We start from the raw sequence: 26,500 nt of genomic DNA, 5'->3' as shown, positions 1-26,500 counted from the left end.
GAGGTTGTACTTTATATTTTGTATAGAACTCGATACAAAAGACTAAGAGATGAACCACTATTAAAATTAAATATGCATTTCAGTTAGGCATAAGGGACATAAAATAATTTTTTTAAGACTGGCTCTTACAAAGAATACATGTAGTGTTATATATTGATTTTACATCTGGAATTCTATACACATTTTTCTTCCATCCCATTTAGTCAAAAACTAAATTTAAATGCAAATAAGTAATATTTCACCTCTGTTACACTATTTGTAATGTAGTTGTATTTTTCCCACTAAATAGACTTTAACTAAATAGAGATGAACCTCAAATAGTTTTAAATGTTGCAATGAATTTATGCATAAAGTACAGATTGGCTGTTAAAAAGAATGCCTTTAAAATTGTCATGTATATATATTTGCCACTAAAAGATGTGGGTATCAAAAAAGACATTTGTTGCACAATGTATTTTTTTTAATTGAAATGATATAAAACATCTTAAAACATTTTTTTTTTTGCTTACAAAAAGAATGTTGTGTTTCATGAAGAACCGTTTCATGAAAAACAAAGTCGATCCAGGAATGTTTCAACTCATTTAGCTGCAACTGCTTTAGGCATATATAAAAAAAAACAGGACGGCGTCACATATCAAGGGCGGCTCAGGAGACGACACAACGTAACTGAAACTCAGGCACAACAGCCAATGCTTGCTTTGTGAGGACAGAATGGCAGCTTTTTAGAAAAAGAACCTAATAAACAGAAAATCAGTCACTTCCAAGTCCTTTTCCAGAAAACCAGCATATCCACGTTCTGAGGAAGTCTCCTCCATTAGGGCTACTCGATATGAGTCGTGAACTGTGTTAGTTCAGCTCAGGTCCCTGTTCGGTCCTGTAGGACTGTTGTTGAGTGTGTGATCAGGAACAGAAGAACACGTGATCAGTGTCTCAGAGTTCAGCTCTAGGCCACAGTGACGAATCGGCCTCCTTTGCTGCTCTGCTGTGCTGCTGCCGCCACACGCTGGTCCTTCAGGATGCGGAACCGCTCGTTGAGGGTCATGCCCGTCTGATGTAGAAAAGAACAACAGTGAAGATGGCCAACGTGTAAGAAGGACACCATAAAATAGTGAATCCTAATAAACACCATTTCACTGACTCAAGCATAAATACAACTGATATGTCCTACCTGTTTGCCAACACTGTTGATATCAAACTGCAGGGCGACACCTTTAGGGGGTTTCCTCTCCGGCTCCTCTTGAGGAGGTGAGGAGCGTGCTGGAGTCACGGGGTGCAGGGACCAGGACTGAGCCGGCCTGTACGGGCCAAAAGAAAACATCACTAGCTCAGTGTTCCCAAACTCACATTCACAACACACTAGAAAGAGTCTCAAACTAAACTAAAATGACAAGACAGACACAAACGGATGTGGAGCATGCTTTCAAATACGTGGAGCTTGTTAGAGAGAACATGCATCTTATCTGAAGTATTATTTCAAACAAAAACCATTACAAATTAAAATATCTGAATGGCAGCCATTGTATGTATTATGAAACTGTGCAAATCAAACGTAATCATACTCAGGCTGTGTTCTAGCTGTGGGGTTGTCTATTGACACGGTGAGGATGCCGCTGTTGTTTGTAGGAGTGCGCCACCTGGTGGAAGAGAGGAGAGAACTCCGTAACAAACTTACAGTACATCTACAGTACACTACTGCTCAAAAATGGCATACACAAGACTTAATGGATTCTTGCTGAATAAAAGTATTAATTTCGATTTTTTTGTATCTTTATGATCCCAAACTTTTGAATGGTAGTGTAGTAATTTAACTCAAATCACTCAAAAAAAAAAAAAAAGGGAACAAAAAAAAAAAGGGAAAACTTCAAGATTGGTGTTTACTTACGAGCGAGTTCTCTGTGTGGGCTGAGCAAAACTTGTCTTCTGAACTTGTGCATGAATCTATTAAAAAACAAAAACAAAGTGAAATATTAATAGACAGGAAGCCACTCATATTTTACTTGGCTTAAATTTCAATTGATAACATTTCAAGTATAAGTAGCATTTAAACTATTTTCATATGAACATGGAGTCAGTAATGTCACTGATTTAAGTAAATAAAATAAAATAAATAAATACATAAACAACTTGACTCCTCCTCATTTACTCGGATGTATGTCATTGATTACGTTGCATGAGAGCCCACTACTGGCAGAACCCTTGGAATGGGCTGAACTGGATCACTATGAATCTGCTGTAGAGTTGGTTTATTGTTTACATTTTCCCTCTTGTTGGGTGCAGCATTCTATATGTACATACTGTAGATATGCTTGGGCTGTTATAAATGTATAAAAAAAAAATCCTTTAGATATTATAGAGTTGTTTGGAGTGGGGATAAATTAAACAAGATCTGTGATGACGTCATAGTCGTGTTGCACTGTGGTCTATAGAGTGGCCTGAAGTGTGCATGAAGCAGACTCGCTCCCTCAGTCTAAATCGAGGGGATGTCCATGTAAACTTCCCTCATCCACTTGATGAAGTGGAAGGCTGCAGGGATTCCCCCGAGGGTAAGTGCTTAGGGAAGTTCACGAGTGCATGTCTGAAAGTGAAGTGGAACGCAGCCTGTGCTCCTGTGGAGTCTAGACAGGAAGTTCATCAGCTTCTTACTTTGAGTCCTCTTCTGAAGAGAAAGGTGGCCTGCCGTGCTTCTCTCTGTGTTTGCGGAGCAGTCGGAGCATTCCTGTAGAGAACAGATGATCAACAAAAGGCAAACATTTTGCAAAGGGACAACTTAAAAAAAAAAATACAAACAAATAAAAAAAAGAAATTGTGTCATCATGATGTCACCAATCCATTGTCACCATTTATAATGTTGCAAAAGATTTCTATTTCAAATAAATGCTGTTCTTTTTAACTTTCTCTTTATCAAAGAATCCTGAGGGGAAAAAAGTATCATTTCCTATTTCATAACTATTTATTTACATGGACAACAATAATCCAATATTAACACGATTAAGACAATACTCTGATTAAAGGGGTCATATGATGTGATTTAAATGTTTTCTTTCTCTTTGGAGTGTTACAAGTTCTTGGTGCTTAAAGAAGATCTGTAAAGTTGCAAAGACTAAAGTCTCAAATCCAAAGAGATATTCTTTGTTAACCACATCTACCTGAAACGGCTCGTTCTAACACGCCCCCACATCTCTACATCACTATGTGGGAAGATTTGCATAACACCGCCCAAATATTCACGCAAAGAAAGAAGGCATAAATTTTATTCTCTCTGTTGCGGCCACCGCCGTGTTGTGGAGACTTTGTGTGTTTCGTTGTGAAAGTGAAACTACTTTGTTTGGTTTTCCAAAAGAGGACATGACTAGAAATCAGTGGTTAAGTTGTATTTCAACACTGTTCCAGAACAGTTCAACCCAAATAAACAGATGTGTGCTGCGCATTATATGGAGGATGAGGACTGTTTCCTGAACCAGTAGCCTACAATGCCGGTGTCTGTTTCTATAAAGTGGAGCAATTCCAACTTTGCAAGGATAGTTTCTGCAAATTGTATGGTGTAGCGATATGACAGCACCCAAAATACTATCAAAACACTCAACACTGCTCCATTCTTTGCGAAAGATGGACAAAAAGGCACACAGGAAACAAAAACCTCAAAAAATGATATACGACCTGCCACAGATGTCGATTCGCTCTAGGGCTGGACCAGAATATACGTTTAAGTGAATATTCGTTCGGTGAGTTGGCATTTGATTTTCAATTTAGAGATTCGAATATTATTCTTTTCTTTTTTTTTTTTGAACACCTGGCATCCCCCACGAAACGGTTCTCATTCGCCCTTGAATATGAATCGCCCATGAGAGAAAAAAAAGTGAAAGTGACGTGACATACAGCCAAGTATGGTGACCCATACTCAGAATTCGTGCTCTTCATTTAACCCATCCAAAGTACACACACACAGCAGTGAACACACACACACCGTGAACACACACCCGGAGCAGTGGGCACCCATTTATGCTGCGGCGCCCAGGGAGCAGTTGGGGGTTCGGTGCCTTGCTCAAGGGCAACTCAGTCGTGGTATTGCCGGCCCGAGACTCGAACCCACAACCTTAGGGTTAGGAGTCAATCTCTCTAACCACTAGGCCCCTTGAGTGAGCCAAGAGAAGACAAAAATGCCAAGACCTCAGCTGTGTGGCAGCACTTTAAATCGAGTGAGGACAAGACAAAGGCAGTGTGCCAAATATGCAATTTGAAACTGGCCTACCACAACAATACATCAAGTTCTGTAAGTAGCATCCCTATAGTATATTGTTGGGAGTAAAAAAAAAAAAAAAAGAACTGCTTTTATCCGGCATGTTAATCAGTAATTTTACACACGATAAAATGTGCACTAAATTTGCTTGGAAAACACTTGTGAAAATGGCAGTCATAAAAAAAAAAAAAAAAAAAAAAAAAAAAAAAAAAAACCTACTGTAGCCCAGCCTAATAATAATGTCTATAATAAAAGTATTGCTCTTAAAGGGATACTCCATGCCAAACCACAATTTAAGATATTTTGGATGACAACCGGGAGGCCTGTGACTGTCCCATAGACTGCCAAGTAAATAACAGTGTCAAGGTCCAGAAAAGGTATGAAAGTTGTGGTCAGAATTCTCCATCTGCCATCAGACGTGCAATCTGGGTTATATGAAGCGACGGGAACACTTTTTGTAAGCGAAGAAAACAAAAATAATGCCTTTATTCAACAATTCCTTTATCAACGGTCTCCTCTGTGTCTCTCCATATCTCCGCTGTTTCTACGTGTATTAAGCTTTGATTTTAAATTCATATAACCCAGATTGCACGTCTGATGACACATAAAATAATACGCAGATATGGAGAGACACAGAGGAGACCGTTGACAAAGGAATTGTTGAATAAAGGCATTATTTTTGTTTTCTTCACTTACAAAAAGTGTTCCCGTCGCTTCATATAACCCAGATTACACGTCTGATGGCAGATGGAGTATTCTGACCACAACTTTCATACTTTCCTGGACCTTGACACTGTTATTTATTTGGCAGTCTATGGGACAGTCACAGGCCTCCCGGTTTTCATCCAAAATATCTTAAATTGTGTTCTGAAGACGAACTGAGCTTTTACAGGTTTGGAACGACATGGGGGTAAGTGATTAATGACAAAATTTTCATTTTGGAATGGAGTATCCCTTTAACAGACCTGTGAGTTTTGTATCACTAGTGCAGTGTCTATTCTCGGAGCATATAAGCTCTGCCCGCGTGAGGTGCGCCGCTTCTGGCTCACGCTGTTCTGTAGTTTATTAAAAGTTTATTAATTCTGAACATGCTGCGTGTCCATATTGCACCAAAATGCGACACTGCACTCCTTTGGGTCCGCAGCAACACACCCGCCACGCGTGAAGTCGATTGGATGAACGGTTCTCGACATAATAATGCAAACAGACGGACATACACGCAGAGATTCCTGCCTTTATTACACCATGTTTATACTGGACGCGATATATGTCGTGTTGTGCCGCGCCGCAACAGCTAAAGTCTGTCTACACTGGACGCGACAAAGCGACCGCTGAAAATCATTTAAAATTTGTGTCAGTACATCATAAATAAAACTCAGCAGCAGTTTACTGTGGGTATTTTATCAGCCGCGCACCGCATCCAGTGTAGACACGGTGTTAGAGAGAAGAATATGTTCAGACCTCTCTCTCTCCGAAGCTTTGAATATTCAGTGTTGATTACTTCCAAAGCTTCAACGCTCAAAAAATGGTATTCGGACCAGCCCCAATTCGCACAGGTTTTTTCATGTGTACTTTCATAAGGCACTGCACATAGCAGCCACTCTCAATTTATCTCAGATAACACAACAAAAAAGTAATCATACCATTTTCTGCGAAGCCGAAAGGGTCTGTAAGAAACTGAGCCCTGGGGTTTCTGAGAGTCCATCTGTCTGTTTGGTCTCCTCTGGATCTGCATCTGACGTCGCTGGACAAATGGCTGAGACCTCTGAGACAAGTGATAGCATGCATATAAAAAAAAAAACTACACCTGAATTTGTTCACAAGTATCATAATCGCCCTTCTATGCAAGATTAGTTTCCACACCTGGTTCATAGCTGCACCGCTGGGCATCAGTCTGTTCTGAGCGGGTCTGATCTGAGCGGGTCGGTTCTGTGCGGGTCTGTTCTGAGGGGGTCGGTTCTGGGCGGGTCGGTTCTGAGGGGGTCGGTTCTGTGCGGGTCTGTTCTGAGGGGGTCGGTTCTGGGCGGGTCGGTTCTGGGCGGGTCGGTTCAGTGGACTGATCCCTTTAAGCAGGGCAGCATTTCTTCTCGCAGCTAAACCAGTGATGACCCCCTGCCCACGACGTCTGGCCACTGTGGGAGGAAGCTTGCGGTTTCGGGTGAAGCTTTTGCTCACGACACCTCCTACAGAAGGCCAAAACAAAACCAGTCACAGAAACTCATAAGACAATGCTGATCTGCATACAATGAAACACTGAATTCAAAATAAAACTGTGAATTTATTGTGAAGTGACATGTGGCCATGTATGATGTCCCATACTTGGAATTTGTGCTCTGCATTTAACCCATCCAATTTTATTGTGGCTGTTGGTCAATATGTATTTTGTGAAAACACCAACTTATTAAAAGGGGGAAACTTCAACTTAGATGGGCTCTGCACAAAATTAATGTGACAAAAAGAAGAAAACATAACATTTTTACCTCTTTTAGGTGGCACTCCGGCTCTTGGCCCAGTTTTCTTCCCTTGGGTGAAGCGACCTTTCACCGGGAGTCTGTGCTGTGACTTCTTGGCCTGGAATTGATTCTGCTTTTTATTCAGCCGGATAATATCATCTGTAAAATATGAATGCAATAAATCTGATCAAATCAAACTATACAGGTCACATCACACAAAGTGCTGGGTAGTTCAATTAAACACACACACAAAAAATAGCATTAAGCACATCAAACAGAAAACAATTATGATAAATGAAATTTAATTCAATAAAACTTCTGAAATGTTAATTGAAAGCACATTCATTAACATTCTGCTTAACTAACGTAAACGTAATACTCAGGAAACGCAGTCAAGATATCACTTTAAATGCGTTTACCAATCAATAAAACACCAATAATGGTGATGCATATATTATATTACGATACAAAGCGACTGTCGCAGTGTTTAAATCGAATCAAACTATTACAAATAACATGTAAAATGACAGAATGCTAATCAGCTAACGTTACACACATCCGGCTAGTTTTATCTGTGGCGTTACCTAAAGACATGTCAACCTTATCGAGTCCATCTGTACTTCCACCGCCAACCGATTTAAAACTAGATTTACTCATTCTGCAGTTCGAGATGTGTTAGAAATGAAGAAGCAAAGGATAAGCTCCCTACACGAAGCGAACAAGACAACTCTAGCAAACCAGCTGAGACAGCTTCCGTCTGCGCATGCGCACATTTACGCACTTCGCGCTGAGGCTCTTGAGAAATGTAGTTTCAAGAAAGGAATTTACTCCGATTTTGCACTAATAGTAAAATTCAGCAATACTTTCGACATGTAACAGTTACTTGCATTTGAGTGCTACATGGTCATGTGTGTTTAGTGCACTTCTTTAAATCTTGTGCAACAAGTTCTTGTTATTCTTATGAAAAACGTTACGTTGGGTAACACAGCAGCGTAAGCCCCGCCTCCAGCAGTCATTGGTCAACGAGCCGTGTTACAAAACACCAACCACACGTGAGAAAAGTGTGCATCCAGCGACGCAATTCTCTTTTATTTCAGGTGTGCAGGCAGGGAATGCATGCTTCATATTAGGTAAACATTTCTTTAATGAGCTATATTTTCTAAACGCATCAGTGTTAATCAGACGTCTAACGTTACTGTATGTGTAGGCTGTTTTCTACGGGCTTGTACATCAGATACACGCTACTCAGCGACCCAAACACACTTCTACATTACAGCAGTATGTCTGCAAGCAAGCGCACGCTGAAGCGCCGGAGAGAGTCACCGGACAGCGCCGCCGGGACACAGCCGAAGCTCGCCGGAGGAAGCGCGAGAGAGTCCGGCTGGCTGCTGGAGGACGTGACCGAGCACCGCAAAGCAGCGCAGGGATGCGAGTTCAACAAAAAGCGCCTGCGTTATTTATCAGACACCCAGAAAATCACACAGGGCTCTGATGGGCTCCTCTACTGGATGTGCCGCGACCACAGAGTCCAAGGTGAAGTATAGGGAGAAAGATGATGATGATACATCATCCAATGTGTTATTATAGGAAATAATTCGAAACATTTGCTTGTATTCTGCTGAGACCCAGGCATAGTCTTTTGTCCTCTGTAGTAGACGAGATTATATTTTAGTGGATTACAGTGAGACCCTACATGCCACAGTTTGATCACAGAGCACATTCAGAGGTTTTTATCAAGTGTTTGGAGGTTTGATCATAAACACTCCCTCGCCTTTGTCTTTAAAAATGACTGATACTTGACCGAATGATCAAATTTAGCACTCTTAGGGAAATATGCTTAAGTTTTAATGATCATTTAAATCTGACTAATTTTCTAATTGATTGTTGTAAATAAACATCTCAGAAAAAAGTTATGGGGACAGCAGGACAAACATGTTAATCAGGCGTTTTGGGGAGACACAAGAAGTATCAATATTCAATATTCCTATGAAATATGAGAAATTCTTATTAAAATGTTGCCAAGTTAATACTCCCATTATTACACTTCTTTTTCATTACGGTATGTCCTAATTATACAATAATATGCAAATTAGATGCAATGTATAAATACATTGTATAGAATGGGAATACCAATTTATGGATATTGCACACACATACTCCATAATGTAAAATAGTATATCAATTCATTCTGTTATATCTTTCATAACATAGATGAGAATCATCTTTGTACAAAGTTTGGCTAAAATAGCCTGAAACCTAAAAACTGATTGGTGAATAAATTTTTTACATTTTTAATAACTTAGTCTTGGCATCCTCTACAAAGTACATAAAATAAAATATGAATAAATACATTTTTTCCAAAAATGTTTTCTCTCCATTTGTTTCTTATGCTCCAACCAATGTAATGACATAAAAATAAAAATAAATCACAAAACATAAAAATTAATTTTTGCAGTTAAAACCATTTAGTTGAAACACAGTACAGGGGATTCATATGAAAGGTAAATTTATATACAGGCCTATAAATAATATTTACATATTTAGTTGCGCTTATTTTAATTGTAGATATGTGATAATAGCAACACTGTGAATTCAAATTGAATGATTCAGTTAATTATCTTATGGCTTTTGAAAGCGAAGGTGTCTGAAATCTAATTCATGGAAATACTGAATAAAACCCTATTAATTACAATAAGTATTACATTTAAAAATAATAACACTAGAACACCTTACTGTCACTTTTGATCAGTTTAATGCATCCTTGCTGAATACAAGTATTAATTGCTTAAAAAAAGTCTTAGTGTGCACAGATTTTTGAATGCTAGTGTACATTGGTGTTGTTTGTGCTGCAGATAACTGGGCACTGATCTATGCTCAGCAGCTGGCCTTGGCTGAGAAACTTCCTCTGCACATCTGCTTCTGCTTGGCGCCTCGATATTTGGATGCGACCTACAGACAGTACGCCTTTATGCTAAAAGGACTGCGAGAAGTGGCAAAGGTACAGAAATATTACATCTCGACTTAAATTAGAGACATCATTGTGTCTGTCAGTGAGTGTTTGATGTGTCTGCTGCACACAAACAAAGCAGCTTTTGCTAAATATTTGTTAGGTTGAGCAACAGAATTAGACCAAACCAGTGTTTTTGATTGGCTGGGGCTGCACTGATAGGTAGTAGGGACATTTAAAATGTCTCTTGTTACAGGAATGCAAAAGCTTGGATATTCAGTTCCATCTGCTGTCGGGAGAACCTGGACAGAATCTGCCAAGCTTTGTTAAAAAGTGGAAGTTTGGAGCAGTTGTCACTGACTTTAACCCTCTCAGAATCCCTCGCCAGTGGATTGAGACTGTTAAGAAACACCTTCCGGCTGACGTGCCCTTCATTCAGGTGTGTTAGTGGTTGTTTGTTTGTCTGTGCACTTGCTCAGTTCTTGCATGTCATGTTCTCACAACTGTAGTGCTCATTTCTGACAGTGTGTATTGATTTGAAACCATGTTACGTTTTCCTGCCGCTCTGAATCAAGTCGATGCACACAACGTGGTGCCTTGCTGGGAAGCGTCTGAGAAGCTGGAATATGGAGCCAGGACTATCCGGGGCAAAATCACTAAACTTCTTCCAGAATTCCTCACAGAGATTCCTCCTGTGGACACTCATCCACACTCCGCTTCTCGTGCAGCAGAGGTTTGATCAATTTTATATGGATATACTATTTTTTCCAACCTGAAGTAGGGATGTAACAATTAACCGCGAGCCGGTTAAAATTGATTCAAATATGTGACGATTCAAATTGGTTGAGATGCTAAACAAATCACGATTCATTTAGGTGTAGGAGTTTATATGAATGCATGTCTGAGGGGAACTTACTGTCTTTAGAAAAGTTTAGATGGTATTTTTTTCTTTTCATCTTGCATCTGTATAATGCATATTAAAGATCATAAGTGCAGTGCTGCTTTGTTTAAACCAAGGAAACGCTTTAAGCGCCACCTGCTGGCAGAGAGTGAATCTGCGTCTCGTTCAGCTCGTCCGCTGTTTCTGTTCCATACAGATATTTTTTTATGTATACTTTCAAAAAACTGAAGTCAAACCATTCTGTTTTTGCTTCAGATTTTGAAATTATACAATCTGCTTTAGATTAAAAACTGCTCATGTTGCATGTATGCAGCATCTTTGTTTGGATCATGATTAAAATGCAGTGGTTGCCTCTAATTTTAAATGGAAAGAGCACAGACAAAGTCTTATTTTGTTTATATGAAGAGATTTCTTTTATTTGTGTTACTTATTTTATTTGATTTGGGGCTTGTTTGAAAATTTCAATTTAGTTTTGTTATTTACATTTACATTCTATTTAAATTTTGTCATTTAGCAGATGCTTTTATCCAAAGCGACTTACAAATGAGGACAAAAGAAGCAATCAAAACCAACAAGTGCTATATTAGTATATTATTGTAGTGTTATTTTTCAGTTTCACAAAGAAACGTGCAGCATTTTGTCCAAGCAATATTAAAAGGACACGTTTAATTTGTGAATCGAATCGTGAGTTGAGTGAATCGTTCCATCCCTAACCTGAAGCATGTCCCACATTTATTGTGTAAATCCGATGAAAAATAGCTGTGTTTTCAAATATATTTAAAATAATAATAACACTTGTTATTAATATTATTTATGGTTAATAATTACTATAATTAATGAAATATCTATTTATAATGATTATAACAATAATAACATCAAAGATATATATATTTTTGTAATATTTGTTGTTGTTGTTGTTGTTATTATTATCATTGTCATATTGAACGTGGGGGGAAAAACAGATTTTTCTTCTTTTTTGTCCCTAGCTGATCACTTGCCTGTTGTAATCTATGAAGTACATTTTCTGTTTTTTTTTTTTTTATTATTGTTTGCTGTTTGCAGTCACGAATGCATTATGACTTTAAACCCTGGATCTGCATAACGGGGTGTTTTCCCATCTTCTTCATTTTGAAATCTCTCTGTCTTTCAGCCAGTAGATTGGGAGGAGGTGCTGTCGTCTCTTGAGGTGGAGCGCAGTGTTGGAGAGGTGGACTGGGCTCAGCCTGGCACCTCTGGAGGCATGGCCATGCTGGAGTCCTTCATTGACCGACGACTGCGTCTCTTTGCCACTCACAGGAACAATCCCAACTGTGACGCCCTCAGCCATCTCTCCCCCTGGATCCACACCGGTCAGTTTGCGCTCTTGCTTAGTTGGGTTTTTTGTTGTTGTTCATGCAATAAAAATAAATGGGGTTCAAAACGTTGTATTGACAAAAAAAAAACTTTTATGATCTACTAAAGAAAGAAAGTCCTGCAGGTTTAGAACAACATGAGTGTGAGAGATTGAGTTTTGAGGGAGCTATATCTTTATTTTACACCATCCACTTTCATATAGAGGTTGTAATAGTTGATATGTTTTCTCTTGGGTCAGTTGTCTGCTCAGCGTGTCGTGAAGCAGGTCAAACGAAAAAAGAACGCCAGCGAGACCGTGGCATCTTTTGTTGAGGAACTGGTGGTGCGCCGGGAGCTCGCTGACAACTTCTGCTTCTACAACCCGAACTATGACAACATTTCAGGTGAGAGCTGCATCAGTCGCTTTAAGCACACACAGGCTTTCTGCAGGTCTTAAAAAGGTCTTACATTCATAAAGTCGTGGCATTAAATGTTGTATGCACTGCAAAGAATAAATATCTTATAAACTCTGCACAGTAACAAGATGCATTTACAAATGTAACACATTGGCGAGCTTATTCCAGGCCTTCGTTTAAATTCTATATTTCTGTGCACAGGTGCATATGATTGGGCGAAGAAGACTTTGCAGGATCACGCTAAGGATCGCAGACAGTACCTTTACACGAAAGAGCAGCTGGAGAACGCCAAAACCCATGACCAGTTGTGGAACGCTGCACAGGTAGCTAAACATAAGAGTTTCACTTCAAACACTTTAATTAAAGTGTGGTTTTTTGGTGGTTTCATAGTACAGTTTTTGTAATTTGTGTATGTCAAAACCACTGCTGTAATGGCAAACCCAGTGAATCGACCTGTTAAATGCACTGAAATGTGTTGTAGCGTCAGCTGGTGTCAGAAGGGAAGATGCATGGGTTCCTGCGCATGTACTGGGCAAAGAAGATCCTGGAATGGACTGCGTCCCCTGAAGAAGCCCTCTCTATTGCTATTTATCTGAATGACCGTTTGTCTTTAGACGGCTGCGATCCCAACGGATACGTGGGTGAGAAACCTGATGTTTTGATTGCTCTAGCAGATCAAATACATTCTTACAATAAATTATTAAAGTGGTAGTGTTTAGTAGGCTTTGTAGGTATAATATTAATTTTATATATATATATATATGTGTATGTGTGTGTGTGTGTGTGTGTGTGTGTGTGTGTGTGTGTGTGTGTGTGTGTGTGTGTGTGTGTGTGTGTGTGTTGTGTGTGTGTGTGTGTGTGTGTGTGTATATGTATATATATATATATATATATATATATATATATATATATATATATATATATATATATATATATATATATATATATTTTTTTTTTTTTTTTTTTTTTTCCCAGCAAGGATGCATTAAATTAATCAAACCGGACAGTAAAGAATCACAGTTTCCACAAAAATATGAAGCAGCACAATTTTAAAAAATGTTTCCTGAGCAGCAAATCAGCATATTAGAATGATTTCTGAAGGATCATGTGACACTGAAGACTGGAGTAATGATGCTGAAAAATGCATCACAGGAATAAATTATATTTTAAAACAGATTAAAATAAAAAGAAAAAATATTTCGCAGTATTACAGAATTGACTGTATTTTTGATCAAATAAATGCATTAGAAACTTCTTTCAGAAACATGAACAAAACTTACTGACCTCTTACTGAATGTTTTTGTGCTTGATTAAATGAATTAATTTTCTTTAATATTCTTCCCAGGCTGCATGTGGTCCATCTGTGGCATCCATGACCAGGGCTGGGCAGAGAGGCCCATCTTTGGCAAAATTTGCTTTATGAATTATGCTGGCTGCACGGAAGTTTGATGTGGCACAGTTTGAGAGGAAGTACGCTGCTATAAAGGAGAACTCCAATAAAGATACCAAGAAATCTTCTTTCAACAACTGACACACAAAATTTCAGTTCTCAGTGTTTGTACTGGTTTTAGGGGCCTTTTTCTGGCAGACATTTTTCTGTAGTGAGTGGAAGTTTATTAATAACTTTGGTCTGATGTTACAAAGTACTCCGTGTGCGTTGCAGACTTCAAAAATGCAATGTATAGACATTTTACAGGTTTCTGCGTTTTTTTTTTTTTTTTATGTACTGTGGTGGAAGAATTAATTACCATAAATAAAACATTTTTTAAGACAATTTCTTGTATTGCATTATAATACAATGCTTTAGATTATGAACTCACACTGAGTGTCTAAAACAGTGGTTATCAATACAGATCTCACTAGGGGGCCTCAGGATGACTTAAAATGATTGAAATTAATTTAAAGGGATACTCCACCCCAAAATGAAAATTTAGTCATTAATCACTTACCCCCGTGTCGTTCCAAACCCTTAAAAGCTCTGTTCGTCTTCGGAACACAATTTAAGATATTTTGGATGAAAACCGGGAGGCCTGTGACTGTCCCATAGACTGCCAAGTAAATAACAGTGTCAAGGTCCAGAAAAGGTATGAAGGTCGTCGTCAGAATACTCCATCTGCCACCAGACGTGCAATCTGGGTTATATGAAGCGACGGAACACTTTTTGTAAGTAAAGAAAACAAAAATAACGACTTTATTCAACAATTCCTTTGTCAACAGTCTCCTCTGTGTCTCTCCATATCACCGTATGCTGCATATGCTCTTCTGTATCATCCGCGCCACAAGGATGCACTGTTTCTACGTGTATTTAGCTTTGATTTGAAAGAAAACAGCACACCCTAAATAAAGAGATGTAAACTCTCGTTCCCTTGAGCAAGACACATCACCAGTGCATCTGATCATCTTTATTTCATCAGTAACCATGACAACTCCAGCGTAATTGACATTAAATGTGTAAGTGAGCTTGAGAAGTTTTGTAGTTAAGGACTGTTTCACAAATTTGTCAAAATGCAAAGCACAGACAAGTGACTGGTGCTTGACCAGACAACTTTCACATTCATTACAGTGCATAAAGCAAACATGTTACTCAGAATAAAGCATGATTACATATGAAAGAGTATAAATGATCAAAACTTTGTGGTGTGAACTCATCGATGCTTCATGCCAAAAGAGCAACTTTTCTAAATCTGTATTAGCAGCATGTTTTAACTTCCAAATCTGTACAATAAACTGAATTGTAAAATATGAATATAGATATATTAAATGAATATTGAATTATTCTTCCGATATATCCAATCAGTTTTGAACAGTTTATTCATATTACATCTTGGTTTAATTATCCTACTGGTGGGATTTCACATTTCATAGCTTATAAAACTCGGTGCAGTTTTCATGCAATTTTTTTTTGCACATTTTTCCACATTTTTCTCTTAACAGCAGGCCAGATATCAAAAAGAAACTCCCAGTAAAAATATTAACTTTAATACAATCATATTTAATACAATAATATAACAGATAAAATGTGACAATGCCAACTGATTTCTCTGTTTTTAATGGATTATGCATTTAAAATGTTAGTTTTGATATGAGAATACATAATTCATGCTTAAATTAAAACAATGGCTGAATAAATAAAAAGCATTGAAATAAACATGAGGATGTTATTTAGGAATACCTCATAGAAAAAGTGTGCAAAAACAAGAACATGAATAACCACAGAAGATATTAACTATGATGACAAATGATTCAAAGTATATTGTTCTTGTCCTCCAGATCTGGCTAATAGAAATATTTACATTACTTAAAATAATATATAAATATATGCATTATTTAGCATATTATGCCACTGACGGAGTCCCATGATACAATCAGTGAAATGCAAGCATTTTTTTTTTTTAATTTGGGATCTGACAGATGATGTATTGCTCTGCGTCGTGTAGGGAAGAAGCAGACAGATAAAGAGAGAAAAGTAAACAGGTGGAAAAGCCTTGAGCAGTGAATATTCCCTCAGAGAAACATCACTATACAAACATCTGCAGAATCAACATGACATAGCTATGAGTAAATCCATAGCTCATTTTTAGTAAATCATTCCTACAGAGCTGAAGAGTTGTCTTAGATGTGGTGGATCATTGTGTGTCACGGCTCAATAGCATAAGGAACGGTCATCTTTAAACATGTAGAATACAACTTAAAACAAATATAGTGCATATATATAACCTCATCACATAGTCACAGAGATGCGAAATGTGGCGTCAATATAGTAGATATTACAGTCAGTGAGGGTGATGGGAAACTTGCTTGGTTACTGGAAAAATGTGAGATTTACAATCGCTATCAATTATACTCTGCTTGTTTTACAAGACATCGTTTATTATTCTACAAGGCTGCAATACACTGACCAAAAATTACAGTAAAGACTTTCATAATGTTTCAAATAAATGCTGTTGCTTTGAACTTTCTATTTATCTTTGAATCCTGAAATCCAATAATCAGAAATGCTTCTTAAGCAGCATAATGATTTCTGAAGGATCATGTGACAAAAAAGAAAATATTCTTAAAAATCACCTACCACCATGAATAAACAAAACCTTAAAATAAATTATTAAAGGGATACTTGACCCCAAAATGAAAATTTTGTCATTTTGTCACTTACCCCCTTGTCGTTCCAAACCCGTTAAAGCTTCGTTCATCTTCAGAACACAATTTAAGATATTTTGGATGAAAACCGGGAGGCTTGTGACTGTCCCATAGACTGCCAAGTAAATAACAGTGTCAAGGTCCAGGAAAGTATGAAAAGCATTGTCAGAATACTCCATCTACCATCAGTGGTTCAACCGTAACGTTATGAAGCGACAAGAATACTTTTTGTACACGAAGAAAACAAAAATAACAATTTTATTCAACAATTCCTCTCCTCTGTGTCCATAAAAAAAGAATTACAAAAAATCATACTGACCTCAAACTTTGGATCTGTGTTTATACTGTATGGCCTATTAGCGCAATTAATGCATCTCTGAATGTTAACTTCATTACGTGAGCACTCATAAACTTAACTGTATATACAGTATTGACTACCCTGAAAGCGCCATTATAAGTGATATAGTATTTGCATAAAATAACTTGAGCGGAGTACTCTGGTATTTTCTAGAGAGTGTGTGGCAGCCCACGAGGGTTGAATTTTACAGAAAAAGAGACAGAATTGGAGGCAGAAAAAGAGGCAGAAACAACACTACGTAATGTGACCTTACTTATTGAGAGCTGACGATGGTCTTTTTGACACACCACCTCAAGGAACATTTCTCTGAAGCGTGAAGACATGAGGTTATACAGGATGGGATTGACCACTGAGCTCAAGTAGAAGAAGACACCAGAAAGAAGATGCACATACTCAAAGACATGGTGGTTCTCTGCAGTCCAGACATCAATGTAGCTCCACATGACACGATCGATGTGAAACGGGGCCCAGCAGATTCCAAACACAACCACCAATGCACCTGTGAAATACACAGAACGTATATTAGAAATTACATGTAAATGTGTATAATACATGATACCTTTTATACTATATTATACTATGTTATGTTATGTTCTGTTATTTTATACCATGGTCTTTCTGAATACTCTATTCTGATTGGAATCCAGGTAGTTCCAAATCAGTTTAATCACCATTTTATATTAATGTGCTGCTTTTATTGATGCACAAAAACTCACTCACACACACACACACACACACACACACACACACACACACACACACACACACACACACACACAGGTGCATACAGATAGATCGCAGATTGCACTGTGCACACACAGAAACAAACTTTTTGTCAATGCTGCCCCGCGACTTCTATAAAAACATCACAATAATCCGCACCATTCCAGTCCATTAATTAAGGGCTTGTGAGGAAAGCTGCTTTTATGTAAGAAACAAATTTATCAAGAATTTTTAAACTTCAAATAAAAAAATACCCTATCCAAGTCCCCTGTCCATAATATTTCTCTCTTCAACTTGCTCTGAATCAGGAAAAAAAATTCACAGATCAACCACTGTTTGCAAGTAAAAACCATTCTAAACAAATATTGTGGTGTTTTTATCAGCTGTTTTGACTCTCATTCTGACGGCACCCATTCACTGCAGAGGATCCATTCGTGAGCAGGTGATGTAATGCTACATTTCTCCAAATCTGTTCCGTTAGAAACAAACTCATCTGCATCTCGGATGGCCTGAGAGTGAGTAAATGCTCAGCAAAACATAATTTTTGGGTGAACTATTCCTTTAATAGTCATTGCAAAAATGGCTATGAATAGTGACGTTAGTTCTGGTAAAGCTCTAACATCATTTGTTTGCAGATGACACTATTGTGTTATCTAATGCAATGACATACACAAATTTAAAGTGTGCTTTAAGTGTCCAGATACACTTATAATGTGTTTAAAATCTATAAAACAAGACTGTTACTTTTGGCGCGGATCTGCTCTAGTGACAGTGTTTATGAACTTGAGAATACATGACTAGATCTTAAGTATTTTGTTTGTATCTCAGTATCAAAGTAAATGTTGAAATTAGTTGAGGATGGCCACACAGCGTAGTGCTGACAAGCTTTTACAATAAACCAGATGCAGACTGGCGCTATTACTAAATCAGATCCCCTTTGTATTTACAATAACATGACATGAGGCTGATAAAGCACAGATTAGTATTTTCTTTTATCAGCCCTTATTATTAACAAAGATCCTTGAGGTTTCTACAATTGTAAAACTCAAGTATTCTCAAGTATTCTGATTAGTAATCCGCTTCCGCTAGCTGTTGTACGTGCGTCCACGAGAGAGTGGCGTTCCAGGTGATGACGTAGGATGTAGTTGTAACATAAGCTCCGGTGAGAAATGCTATAGTCTCGCAAGAACCAAGTTTTGTTTACGGGACCAAAGGACGCAAAGTTTCTGGAAACCCAGTCTCCTCTTGCCTTATATCAAAATCCTCCGAATTTTTCACATTCATCACATCTCACCAGAGCTTGTGCTACGCCTACATCCTGCGTCATCCGCTGGAACGCCACTCTCTCGTGAACGTGAGTACGACAGTTAGCGGAAGCTAGAGATTACGGTTTATAAAGTTCTGAATATGGACATGTTTCTTACAAAAACGCATTGATTTGCTTCAGGAGGACTTTATTAACACCCCTTGTAGCTGTGTGGGACACTTTTTATGCTGGATGGATGCGCTTTATTGGACTTCTATTGGACTATTGAAAAATAGCACCCATTCACTGCAATTATAAAGCTTGGAAGTGTCAGGACATTTTTTTATATATATATAACTCCGATTGGATTTGTCTAAAAGAAGAAAGTCATATACATCTAGGATGCCTTGAGCCTTAATAAATCATGGGGTAATTAAAATTATTTGGGTGGACTATCCCTTAACGTCCTGTTTACAGACTCGGGCGTTATGTGTTTTTCTTTATCACTTTCGCAGTAGCTTTGGAAAATAACAATAACAAAAAAACCAGGTACAAAAATATTTTTGTACTCATTTTTCTGTTATTTTGGGGTTGGAGACCACTGCTTAAACCCTTACTAGCATATCAACAGCAGGTGTAGAAGGGGAAACAGGACTCACAGAGCATTTTTGTGACCTGCCGATGGCGTGCCCTCTGATTTACCCCATCCTGATTGAGCCGAATCTTTGAATCAAAACACTCCCGTTCTCGATGCAGCTGCAGGCCGATCAGCACATACAGCACAGTGATGGTCAGCATCGGCAGGATGAAGAACAGCAGTGCCGTCACCTGCACCAGCAAGTTATAGATCCACCTATCATGCACCACGGTACACACACCCGAATCGGGGAAAGTGAGTCCAAAATGGGGTTTTAACATCTCCACGCCTTGCAGACTGGTATTGGGCAAGGCACACAACAGCGAGACGACCCATAGCAAAAGGATAACGCGCTTGGCATGAGCGTGCGTCACCATGTGTTTGGCTTGCAGAGGATGCACCACGGCTCTGTAGCGCTCTGCGCTCAAGGCGGTCACATTGAGCACAGAGGCAAAGCAGACCGTCTCAAATAGGCAGGTTTTGAAGTAGCAGCCAGCGACGCCAAACAGAAAGGGATAGTTGCTCCAGAGTTCATAAAGCTCCAGCGGGAGACCAAGCAACAGCACAAGGAGGTCAGAAATGGCCAAGCTGAACAGGTAGTAGTTTGTCGTTGTGCGCATTACACGGTGACGGGCGATTACTATACAAGTCAGGCTGTTGCCCAGCACGCCGACTACAAAGATGAGCAGGTAGGTGATGCACATAGGCAGGAAGAAGGGTGAACGGCAAGGGCCCAGGTGCTTCTCCAGGTAAGCACTGCGGCTCAGACAGAGGTCTGACTGGCTCGCTGTTCTGTTGAGACAGTCGTCCTCTCTGGTGGAGCACCATGATGCATTCACAGCTGCGTACAGCGAGTCTGGAGACGAGCAGTTGTACTGGATCATTGATTATCACCAGGAAATTACCTGCAGATGTTACAACAAAAGTAAAAAGCCTGCATTTATTTGATCAAAAATACAGTAAAAACAGATACATTTTATGATGTAAATATAATTAAGTTGATTAAGATTCTAGTTTTAGATGCTTTAGAGCTGTGGTATAGACCTTACAGACTACAAATTTGAGTTTTTCAGGGTCAAATCATAGTCCAGTGTGTATGTGAAGTGAACATGGTGGGTTGTTTCAACCCAGCTTTGGGTCAAATATGGACTAACCTAACCGTTGGGTTATATTTTTACATTCAGTTTTTAACCCAAAAGTTGGGTTAGTCCACATATGACCCAAAGTTGGGTTGAAACAACCCAGCATTTTCTAGAGTGCACTTCTGTTCCACCCAAGCGGCAGCCTCCTGCTCTCTCTCGTGAAACCAACGCGGAAGTGACTTAAACTGCGATTCATCGACAGGCCACTAGAGACTGGCTCCAAAAGGGAGTCAATCCCATAGACCCCCCATGTTAAAATGCTTTACTTTACAGCAGAAAAAATGTTTACAGCCTGGTACAAAAAGTGGCTTTAGTTTATACAACTAATTTTTCCCTTCATGACAACTGTGAGGGGGGTGAACTTTTTTATAACTCGTCAGTTTAAATTATATTGAGCCTTAAAGTTCTGCATAATTAAGGGCGTGACCACTTGAGTGAGAGGTGGATTGCCGCTGCTGTCACCACCGTTTCAGCAACCAGCTCCGCCCACCTCCCACCTCTTTGTCCATTTACGATTATCCAGGAGTGCCGCGTGGTGACGCGCTGCCAAGATGGTGATGGCCGGCTCCGCCCACTCACTACGTCCATATATTTTTTACAGTCTATTTTTCCACCGCTGTGCCATAGTTTCGGCCAGTGTATATTCTGAACAGTAACAGGTAGGTCTCTTGTATACTTTTCAGTTACTGGGTGTGCAAAAACATTGTTTAACAGGACCTGTGCCACGCGCACAAAAGAAACAAACAAAGTGGTAACAGGTAGGTCTCTTGTATACTTTTCAGTTAAAATGAGAGTAAACAGACCCAAACCAAACTGAATAAACATATTCATTTATGGTATGAGATGTTTAATATATAGTGCTCAGTCCTGCTTCTGGAGATCTAAATGCCTGAAGATTTCAGTTCCTGTTTGTACTCACTTTTAGTTTGTACTTAAAGATGGAAATAAACTCTGGAAAAGCACGTTTGTTTTAGTTATCATTGTAATTAGTTGGACAGTTTGTAAGAAATCCTGTCTAAGATGTTTAGGACCACTGCTGGAGAAGTTTATCTAATCTTATTTTAGTTTAGTCTTTAAAAGCTTTGTGCTTTTTTTTTCTTCTTCTCGGTAGGCTGAATTAAAGCTGACCCTTTTCTTCCTTTATTTCCAGATTGGATATTTTACATTATTTTATATTTTTCTTGTTAGAAGACAATCTAACTTTCTACATGATATCGAAGGAGTACAACTTTGCAGAACAGAATACATTAAAAATAAACATCTATCAGTAAATTAGTATTAATGTACAAAAAGAGATGCATACACACAACATTACATATTAAGCATTCATGATAAATATTAAGCATTTGTAATAGATATATTAGCATTATCAATAATAAGGCATTTTAAAACATCCTTTAAATAATAAAATAAAAAATAAAAAAATAAAAGTAGGAATGCATTTTTTAGTTATTTCGTGATTGGTAATAGATAACCCTAGATAAACACTTTGATGGCAGATGTTCAAAATGTTATCACATACAAAATTATCTTTTTAAATAAAATAAATTTAGCATTCATTTAATAAAAACTGGTTTCCACAATCCCTAAATAGCAGTAGTTTAATAGTTGACACTTAAAGTAAATGTCTACTTTACACTGCAAGCATCTAACATTTGCATCTAACAATGTAAAGTTCAAATGCTTTGCTAATTTTATTTATATGTAAATGTTCAACTGATTAAACCAGTTTGTTACAAGCCTAAATGAGAATCTTGGTTTGCAAAGATTCAAAATGTCTGTGTTAGTGTTAGACAAAAATGACACTTTTGTTTTTGTAATGAAAATCAGTGTTTAATATATTTCATTTCATTGCTGTACACACAAGATGAAAGGAAAAGGAGAAGAAAAGCAAACCTACCTGAGCAAAATCTTGTTTCTCAGACTGGTATTCCTGAAGGACTGCTTCTCATGACTGTCCTGCCTCTCAGTTCCTCCTCACACATCCCTCTCTCTCTCTCCAGCAGACGAAATGTGCTCTTATGCAGTATCTGACATTACACTAGAAAGCACTGAAGAGAAATGCTCACTACACATACTAACACTCTCCACAACGTCTGCTCCTCCTTATAGTGAGATGGATGACCTTTCAACTGTCTTCAGCGTCTTCTCTACATACGATCACTGGAATTGTCAGTGTGTAATATTTTACTAAAGCAATCGCACTATGAATTATCTTTCACTGGCTTTCAACCAAGAACAACACATTAACTCTTACCCTATTATGACATGCATGTTTATACAAAGCTTACACCACATTTTTTATTAATGATTTTACAAAACAAACAAAAATTATATACTTATATAATATTTATGAATATATATTTTTATAAATATATATTAAATAATATTATCTGCATAACAATCTCAGTAAAAAAAGAAGAAGTTTAAAACGTATTTGTTACGCCCATCTTTTACTTTAATGGCAGCATCACTGAAACTGGCATGAGACTCCACTAGTTTGTGCAAAACCTGATGATCCATGCATGATTCCAGCATGATCTGACAAAGATGCAAAGACAAATGGAAATCTATTTTTGTTCAAAGTAGTTCACATGCTCAATGTAACACATTTGCTTACATTTTATCAGTGATCTAGAAATAGTGTAAATTCTTCTCCATTTCACTTAAAAAAAATCCTAAAATGCTTCTCTTCTCCTATATTAAAAAAAAACAAAAAAAAAAAAAATTTTCAACAACACCACAAAAAAAAACACTATATTTACACACAACACCCCTGTGTTTTATATATATCCACAATATAGAGTTGAAAACTGTGATAATTATTGTTGTATTACTGACAATTATAAGTGAGTATGACCCTTGCGAAAAAGAAGTGTGCTTAATTGTACTGAATAATAATCAACGCCATATCCCTCAAATGGTGTTAACACAAAAGGGAGGACTCTTTGTGGTGTTTGATAACCCTAAAAGGAAGCTTGTGGTACGCTGACAGTGTTTTGGAAACTCTCCACCACTTCAGCACAAGCAGAGGAAAACTCTGCGACTCTGTGCTTTGAGAGGTCACATCTGAGAGAGACTTTTATTACATGTTGGACACAAAGCAAGCTGGGTTTCACAGGAAACTTTATACACAGCTCAAAGAACACGAAACTAAAAATATGCCTTTTATAATTACTGTATTCCAGCTCAACATGGCCAGTGACCGTAAAGATCCATAAATTGTCATGATAGTTCACACAAAAATGACAATTCAGTCATCATTTATTCACAAAACACAAAAAATATATATTTTGAAGAGTGCTGGGAAACAAACACCTGGCAGTAACCATTGACTTCTATAGTATGGAAATAAATACTATAGAAGTCAGTGGCTACCGTCAGCTGTTTGGTTGCATACTTTTTCTTTCAAACATATTTTTTGGGTGAACAATCCCATAATACGAAACACATATAGTGTAAAGCTACTGTATGGTGTAAAATTAGTTCACTTCTTTGCTATAGACATGTCTTAAACAAGCTGTGCCCAATTGTAGTGACTGCAAAATCTTCAGATTTAAAAATAGTTCAGGCTTTTGTTGGGCATCTAAAAGAGCGTCACATACAGCATGGAAAACACTGTGTGGCAGGGCTTGTTGTTTATCTAGAGGATAACTTTGACTTCTGACGTCTCCAGGGGGATCTGGAGGAAGCTTTCCTCAAGTGTCTGTCTGTTCTGGCTCAGTCCTCCCTGCCCTCAATCCTGACCAGCTTCCAAATTGTGAAGTGACAGGGACGGTACTAGCCAAGTGATCATCCCACAGTAATCTATTTCTTCATGATTGGAGAATTATTCAGTGCTACTTGACAAACGCCATACGAGCTGTCGTAGGTGTTTTATGCATGATTTATTTCAAATGAACCAGCTCAGATGAGTCTGAATTCTTATGTAAATTATATGTTGAAATTTTCAATTATTATTGTGAAAGAGAATCAAATTGAATGTCTCCTGCACAAATGCCATGGAGCATGTGTTCTCTAGACGTCAGCTCAGTCAAAGTTAGTGATTTGCCATTCATGTAGGGGAGACTGGGGCTAGTTGTCACACACACACACACACACACACACACACACACACACACACACACACACACAACTGATGTGACAACCTGCTCTAATCTGACATTTATTAAAAATACTCGTTCAACCTTTTATTAACAAAATACATTCATGACATAGCTGATTCTTGTCTAAATGTATCCCAGTGTTTTATTTTTTATTTATTTGTGTGTGTGTGTGTGTGTATGTGTGTGTGTTTTTCCCAGCAAATATGGAAAAATATGACAGGACTGAATTTGAATGATTCAGTCATCATTTACTCACCCTTAAGTTGTTCCAAACCTGTGAGTTTCTTTCTTCTGTTGTACAAAACAGCATGTAATTTGAAGAACATTGGGAAATAAACTGTTGCTGGTAGCCATTGACTTACATAGTATGGAAAAAATACTATGACAGTCAATGGCTATACCTGAAACTGTTTGGTTACCAGGCAGCATTCTTCAAAATATCTTCTTAATATCTTCAGTCAGCCCTGCTTGCCTCTTCTTGGACGAGTTCCTGTAAATTAAACAGCACACCATGTATACTACAGCACACTCCAAAATACCAGCAGGCATGCAGCACACACTGAGCACTGGATTCCCATTCTTCATTCACCATTCCCCAGATTGTTTATATGTAGAATACTCTACTTCAAACAGCTGTGTCTTCATTCTCCACCACACTACACCCACAGCATGATGCATGCATGCATAAGCAGAAACAATAAAGACTTTTAAATGAACTGAATTGACCATTCTCTCTGGTTTTCCACTACATTTCCCCTCTAATCTCAGGAGATTTTCAATTACTAGAGGCTAGCCTGTACTCTGAGGGCAGTAAAGCAGAAAATTGCCCTGCTCTGAATCCCTCAACAGGAGCCACAGCTGCTACCTCATCCAGATGACGTTACTGGAACATCATTTATCACAAGGTTAACTGGTCAAGAGAGTTTAAATGCTGATGTGTGGACACTATTGAATGAACCAATTCATTTCACTTACTGACAATGAAGGCGCCTTCCTGTTCAGCATTCAATCAATAAAAGTCACAGTGTCACAGTGGGTTGCAGCAAATCCATGTACAGCAGCCTCTTTTATTAAAAATAAACCAAAAGAGGAGAAACTGGAGAATAACAATCAACTAAACACAACTGAGAATAGATAAAGTGATGGATACAGTATGACCAAATTACTAAGCAAGGAGCAGGTGGATAAAATCAATGACACAATGCATAACCATAGAAACAAACTAGCAATGAGATAATAATTGATTGAAGATGATAATAATTGAAGTTGATTGCCACTGAATAACTAACAAAACACAAGTTAGAACACTCTTACATAACATAATAATAATAAGATATGTTAAACAGCTGGACACACTTTTCACACTTTTACCAGAATGCCCAGCAGTGTCACAGACAGTCTTTTTTTCCTGTTTTCTGAAAGTGACATTTCCACCACATCTCAAAAGATGTATTGGCTGTAGCAATGTGTGGTGGAAAGGACTTTTTTTAATTTATTTTGTGTGTGTGTGTGTGTGTGTGTGTGTGTGTGTGTGTGTGTGTGTGTGTGTGTGTGTAACTTGACCAAATTAGGCTACAGTTTACAGATTAAAAATTACACATAATGGAAAAAAAAATCTTTACCTTGTTTTCTTTACACATCTGACACTGTTGTGTTGTTAGTAAACAAGTATGAATGTATGAAGAAATTACATATACTGGAAAAATATGTAAATAATACTGAATGCTGAATCAATTTATCACTTTGTTTAAATTATCATAGTTTAAAACTGGTAATAATTATCACTGATGAGGGATTTTCATGGTTTACAACTTAGAGTCTGTCTGAGACAATTAAATAATACATAAACGGCCTTTAAAAGCACT

At 38.0% G+C, this 26,500-nt stretch overlaps 3 protein-coding genes across 5 annotated transcripts; 1 reads left to right on the top strand and 2 right to left on the bottom strand.

Moving 5' to 3' along the window:
* Window positions 1-442: 442 nt before the first annotated feature.
* Window positions 443-7,453, bottom strand: LOC109065081 (UAP56-interacting factor-like). 3 transcript variants are annotated; one of them, XM_042769975.1, is made up of 10 exons: window positions 7,275-7,453; window positions 6,718-6,849; window positions 6,275-6,420; window positions 6,101-6,229; window positions 5,881-6,002; window positions 2,644-2,716; window positions 1,883-1,938; window positions 1,560-1,634; window positions 1,169-1,295; window positions 443-1,048 (listed from the first exon to the last, which is right to left on the bottom strand). In XM_042769975.1, exons 1-10 carry the CDS (start codon window positions 7,345-7,347, stop codon window positions 944-946), a joined length of 1,038 nt encoding a protein of 345 aa, XP_042625909.1. In that variant the 5' UTR covers window positions 7,348-7,453; the 3' UTR covers window positions 443-943. The 3 variants fall into 3 exon arrangements, with proteins under 3 accessions (XP_042625909.1, XP_042625916.1, XP_042625902.1); XM_042769982.1 differs by having other exon boundaries at window positions 6,101-6,184; XM_042769968.1 differs by having other exon boundaries at window positions 6,101-6,420.
* Window positions 7,454-7,679: 226 nt separating this feature from the next.
* On the top strand, window positions 7,680-14,058 carry LOC109050386 (deoxyribodipyrimidine photo-lyase-like). Its single transcript, XM_042769954.1, is given in 11 exon segments — window positions 7,680-7,820; window positions 7,898-8,223; window positions 9,543-9,688; window positions 9,894-10,076; window positions 10,212-10,370; window positions 11,689-11,887; window positions 12,125-12,274; window positions 12,488-12,609; window positions 12,768-12,927; window positions 13,632-13,722; window positions 13,724-14,058. Coding segments are annotated over 11 exon segments (1,644 nt in total). The 5' UTR covers window positions 7,680-7,806; the 3' UTR covers window positions 13,818-14,058.
* Window positions 14,059-16,664: 2,606 nt separating this feature from the next.
* LOC109050385 (neuromedin-U receptor 1-like) lies at window positions 16,665-22,620 on the bottom strand. Its single transcript, XM_019068019.2, has 3 exons — window positions 22,430-22,620; window positions 19,410-20,292; window positions 16,665-17,280 (listed from the first exon to the last, which is right to left on the bottom strand). The coding sequence occupies exons 2-3, from the start codon at window positions 20,269-20,271 to the stop codon at window positions 16,931-16,933; spliced, it is 1,212 nt and encodes a 403-aa protein (XP_018923564.1). The 5' UTR covers window positions 20,272-20,292; window positions 22,430-22,620; the 3' UTR covers window positions 16,665-16,930.
* Window positions 22,621-26,500: the final 3,880 nt, after the last annotated feature.

Source organism: Cyprinus carpio, chromosome A2 (genome assembly GCF_018340385.1).
Source record: "Cyprinus carpio isolate SPL01 chromosome A2, ASM1834038v1, whole genome shotgun sequence".
Taxonomy (NCBI): domain Eukaryota; kingdom Metazoa; phylum Chordata; class Actinopteri; order Cypriniformes; family Cyprinidae; genus Cyprinus; species Cyprinus carpio.
Note: the sequence above shows the minus strand (reverse complement) of the source record. Positions and strands in the feature narration are given on the sequence as shown.